The sequence below is a fragment of the Sphaeroforma arctica genome (genome assembly GCF_001186125.1).
Source record: "Sphaeroforma arctica JP610 unplaced genomic scaffold supercont1.1612, whole genome shotgun sequence".
NCBI classification, from domain to species: Eukaryota; class Ichthyosporea; order Ichthyophonida; genus Sphaeroforma; species Sphaeroforma arctica.
In genome coordinates this window covers 6,106-10,971 of record NW_014038946.1, presented here as the reverse complement: position 1 = coordinate 10,971, position 4,866 = coordinate 6,106, and the positions used below count along the sequence as shown (strand labels likewise).

Here is a 4,866-nt window from a genome sequence, read left to right as displayed (position 1 = left end):
AAGAGTACATGAAACGCATACAACTGTGCCAACTCTAAAGGACAGTCAGTGGATACTGTTTAAAAGGCACAGGGAGTACTCTATGCTCGACATCCACAGACTGCGTATTTGGCATCCATATGCGAAGGTTAGATTCATGGGTACCTTCAACACTTCTGTGCATAGACGTCAGAGTGTGTGCATGAACACAATTGGCCCTCCAGGAGCCACACCAGCACAATAAAAACGCATGCATGGTCTGCAGCTGCATGGATTCAGATTGCTACGTGTTCGATTTGCTAAAGCTTCAGGGTAGGGTGTGTGGTGGATACTGCGTATAGGTATCTTGTGTGTGCGTGTTTGTGACCGTCTGAAATCGACGCCGTATTCATTGTGACTGAGTTCGAGAGTCACGGAACTCTTTGAACAACGCGATCACATCTGAAGGTAGTGCGGCAAGAGCCTTTTGTGCCTTGGTGGTTTCCTGCGAGCATAAAAAGTTCATAAAGAGAAATATCGCTAGGTAAAAAGTGTTCCAGTTCTCTCTATCAATCTTTGCTGCAATACATTTCGCGTGTAATCGGCACATGGTGATGTATCAGCTTAGGTATAGTGAGATGCCGAATCGGCAATTAAAATTCAATCAATATTCAATCACACATTCAGCTAGTAGATATATTCAAATAGAATATTCAATCACACATTCAGCTAGTAGATATATTCAAATAGAAGTATTCTAACCAGCTTGAATAATAGGCCGCATGTGCATCAATAGATGCTTTGACTAGTATCACACGCCTGATCTCCAGATTGATAAACAAACCGACGGAAAAGAAATCATAGACACCTTTATCGCGTACAAGCCTGAGTGTGTTATAACACTGAGCTAGCAGAAATACTCACGATACGCCCCGCTACAACCTCACACATAAAAATTAATACGTACCGATAATATGGGCACTAGAGTGGATGATGAACGGACATACACTTCAGGCACACACTCCCATCCGTTGAGATAAAGTAACTCTCACAGTCGAGCACCATTATGCACAATGGGCAAAATACTAAACACTATAAAAAATGCGACGGGTGTGGTTAGAACATGGACTGTATTCAATGTTATATCACAACACATCACAGCACAATATAGAGACCGAATCTACAACCCAATCAAAACCCCACTTCCAACCACACACAGACCCCATACCGCTCATTTGCCACTTCACAACCACAAACAGACCCCATACCGCTCATTTGCCGCTTCACAACCTCATCCCACCCGGACACATACCAGTAGCTTTGCGGCCGCCATGAGTGCCGTGGCCCCCTCCTTCACCTCACGCACATGCTGTTCGTAGGCCTCTGCCAGGTGCGCATCCTCATCCGCCTGCTGTGTGGTTTTCTTGGCCGTGCGCTTCCTTCTAGCATGCACGCTGCGAGTGGAGTCCATACACACCTGCACAAAGTCTTCCTGTGTGCCAATCGGCTCAGTCATGCGCAATCCCTCTAACCCTTCCGCTGGGGTTGCCCGGCCCTTTGCGCTGGTCCCTCTCCTGTGCTTAGGCTTGGCAGGGTTGGCTTTGCCCCTGGCTTCTGCGCGGTAGACACTGTTCTGTACTATCCGCTGCACTTGTGCGTCTGGCGATTCCGTGCCATTGGACGGGTCACTCATAGGACCGGGCCCCCGTCTCTGTTTCGTACTATCCGAGGGGCCTGTATTTGGGCCTAATTTCTGGGCTTTGCTTCGATATGGTCTCTTAGCCGCCCCATCGGTCCTGGCTCGTTTGGGGTGGGACTGGCCTTTCGCCTTCACTTTGCCTTCAGCAGGCTGTAAAAAACGTATAAGTTCGCTTTAGCTGCGTGCATAAGATTGTAACGTTTATGGCATGCGGAAGCAAGTAACGGGACTGACCTATCTCGTGTTTTGATATCATGCAACTACTACTAGATACACACAAAAGTATGCATGAGGTGGGAGGGATGGTGTGACTACTCTGTAAATGCTTTTGTCCAATCGAACGCTAATGCTGTCGTAACAACCAGACACCGCATCAAATATCACATCACACATCATAATCCGAAGCGAAGCACCAAACCAAAAAGAAATCACAAGGCAAACCAATGACGCCGAGCACCACTGCATGTCCACAAGCTAATACTGAGCTCAGCCCAATCCGATGGTGGTAGGACGAGTCAGTAATTGCAAGCTAGTAATTTGCATAATTTGATAATATGCGTGAAAGACCATTCTACACCTTCCTCCTTGCCCGGAATGTGATGTCGAAGTGTGTACCTCAATTTAGTATTCCGTATTCCTCAGAAATCAACTTCCGAGCCTTCAGCTGCGAGCACATCTGCTCGCAATAAACGTCAAAACCACTTGCAGCTATATCAAGCTCAAGGCCATAGACACAGCCTTGGAAATACTTCCATTCGTGATCTAGTTTTGTACATATCATACATCATACTTCTGCAAACTTATATGCAATCATAACGCAATATCTAGTTACTTTGACGAGAAAAATTTGCATACCTGAGTTGTCTTGTTGGTGTGTTGTGCTGCCTTCTTCTCCCGTGGCAATTCTACGGGAGGAGGCCTGTGTAATCGAAACACAGAATAGGGTTAGGAACAGGCCACACTGAGCCCCAATTCAACTACAGAGGTATGCAACAGTCCTAGCTTAGAGGAAGTGGGCTCTTTGTTACCATACACTCCATTATACACACCAAGAAAAGCTTACTTCATCAGCAATACGCCACATAGTAAGTGCCACAGTGGATGCCTGGTTCCGGAAAAAGCAGTACATAGTCACACGGAAAGTTACACACTATCCCACGAAATGGATTCATGCCCAAAGACCGAGAGGAGCTCATCGGAAATGTGGTGGGAATGACCCATATTATATAGGGAATACTAACATGCGACAAAGTACAAAAGTGTGTATGCATAAATATGCGCACATACTGATTGCTATCTTAACTGTACGAGTGTACCATGAGCCTGTTAATGGATAGCTGCAGTGGTGGTAGCTTCTATCCATCTACCAGCGTTATCAGTCACTATGTACTGAGCTTAGCGACTGATTTATTACTACGCAAGTGTTACGTGATATCAATCCACGATTCATGTGTGTATTGTAGATGCCCATGGTACATCTAGTCCACAGGGACGTGATGTATGACACGACACCAAGCACTAAATAAATGTTAAAGCACACATCGACTAAATACAATTCAGCAGGACACGAGTAGTGCACGCTCTGTTGCATTGAATTCGTTAGAACTCAGAGAGTGATCCTCGCAGTAGTCACATACGATTCCGACGGAAAGGGTCCCCATGGGGGCCGGCGCGGGGGCAAGAAGTTGTACTCCATTGGGTTGCACTTAAGGCCATATTGCAGTAGTTGAGCGAACACATTGGCTTGGCCCTTCTTCAGTATCTGGTGTATCCTCGGAAACCTTTCCCATGTGGCTTTGATGTCCTAATAGCGACAGGACAGGACAGGACAGGACAGGGGGAACATTGTAGTTCTGAACTTTCATTGCCAGAGCTTATGCACTGACCGCACGTACTTCGATAGGGTACTTGCGTTCGGCTGTGTTGTATATGGTGTAGTCGCCAAACATATACTTAAACCCTAAGCCCTAACCCTATCCGCATAGTCTGGCGCTGTAAAAATCGGACTAAGTTCTGTGTAAAACTAAATTTATATATCAGCAGTGTGTATTTGTATTGCATACTATGACTGTACACCACAGAGGGCAGCAGAGGTGTGAAAAAGGAAGGTTTCTTCGCCCAGATGTATAGGAGAGTGATCCTAGCTCGAATACGTGCGGTATGGCAGATAGTCACAACTACATCCTTCGTATTATTGTACAGGCTCGTGGTAACCCCCACACTGCGACAGCGCGTATACGTGAAGGATACTAAACAGTCAAGTCAGAGTTATGAGCCACATACCTTGGCCGTCTTGCAGTTGGCGCAGTACCACTTCTCGTCGTCGTCGTCGTCGTCCTCTTCATGCAACGGCGGGTTGACGCAGTTGAAGTGGAACACTTTGGGGCACATTTCACAGATCACGAGCTTACCGCTGATACCTACAAGTTACAAGAACGTTCAACCCGACTGTGGTTGGTATGCTTGCACGACAGATATTAAGTCACAAGAACGTTCAATCCGACTGTGGTGAAGTTGCAAGAACGTTCAACCCGACTGTGGTGAAGTTACAAGAGCGTTCAATCCGACTGTGGTTGGTAGGCTTGCACGACAGATATTAAGTCACAAGAACGTTCAATCCGACTGTGGTTGGTATGCTTGCACGACAGATATTAAGTCACAAGAACGTTCAATCCGACTGTGGTGAAGTTACAAGAACGTTCAACCCGACTGTGGTGAAGTTACAAGAACGTTCAACCCGACTGTGGTGAAGTTACAAGAACGTTCAACCCGACTGTGGTTAGTATGCTTGCACGACAGATATTAAGTCACAAGAACATTTAATCCGACTGTGGTGAAGTTACAAGAACGTTCAACCCGACTGTGGTGAAGTTACAAGAACGTTCAACCCGACTGTGGTTAGTATGCTTGCACAACAAATCTTAAGTTACAAGGGACCACAACAACAACAGCGCGCCAAACAGGGTTGCCTTAGCGTGCAGCTGAATGCCAACTCTGCAAAAAAAATCAGCAACAACTCGGAAAACATATGAGTATGGCTTGTGGGCACCAGCCATCACTCGGTGCAGGCGAACACCCAAAGAGCCTAGTAACGATTACCAAATACAGCACTATTTCGTAGGAGATTACACTAACTGAACGTGACACAAGTCCTTGGCAGTCACTTTTTGCGTTATCGTGGACGCACATAATATATATACATTATGTAT

The 4,866-nt window shown here is 46.2% G+C and overlaps 1 protein-coding gene across 1 annotated transcript; it reads right to left on the bottom strand.

Moving 5' to 3' along the window:
* Positions 1 to 340: 340 nt before the first annotated feature.
* On the bottom strand, positions 341 to 4,050 carry SARC_11292 (hypothetical protein; the record flags this gene model as incomplete). Its single annotated transcript, XM_014294625.1, has 5 exons — positions 341 to 463; positions 1,271 to 1,807; positions 2,513 to 2,576; positions 3,295 to 3,461; positions 3,941 to 4,050. Coding segments are annotated over 5 exons (974 nt in total), but the record flags the coding sequence as incomplete, so codon positions are not given.
* Positions 4,051 to 4,866: the final 816 nt, after the last annotated feature.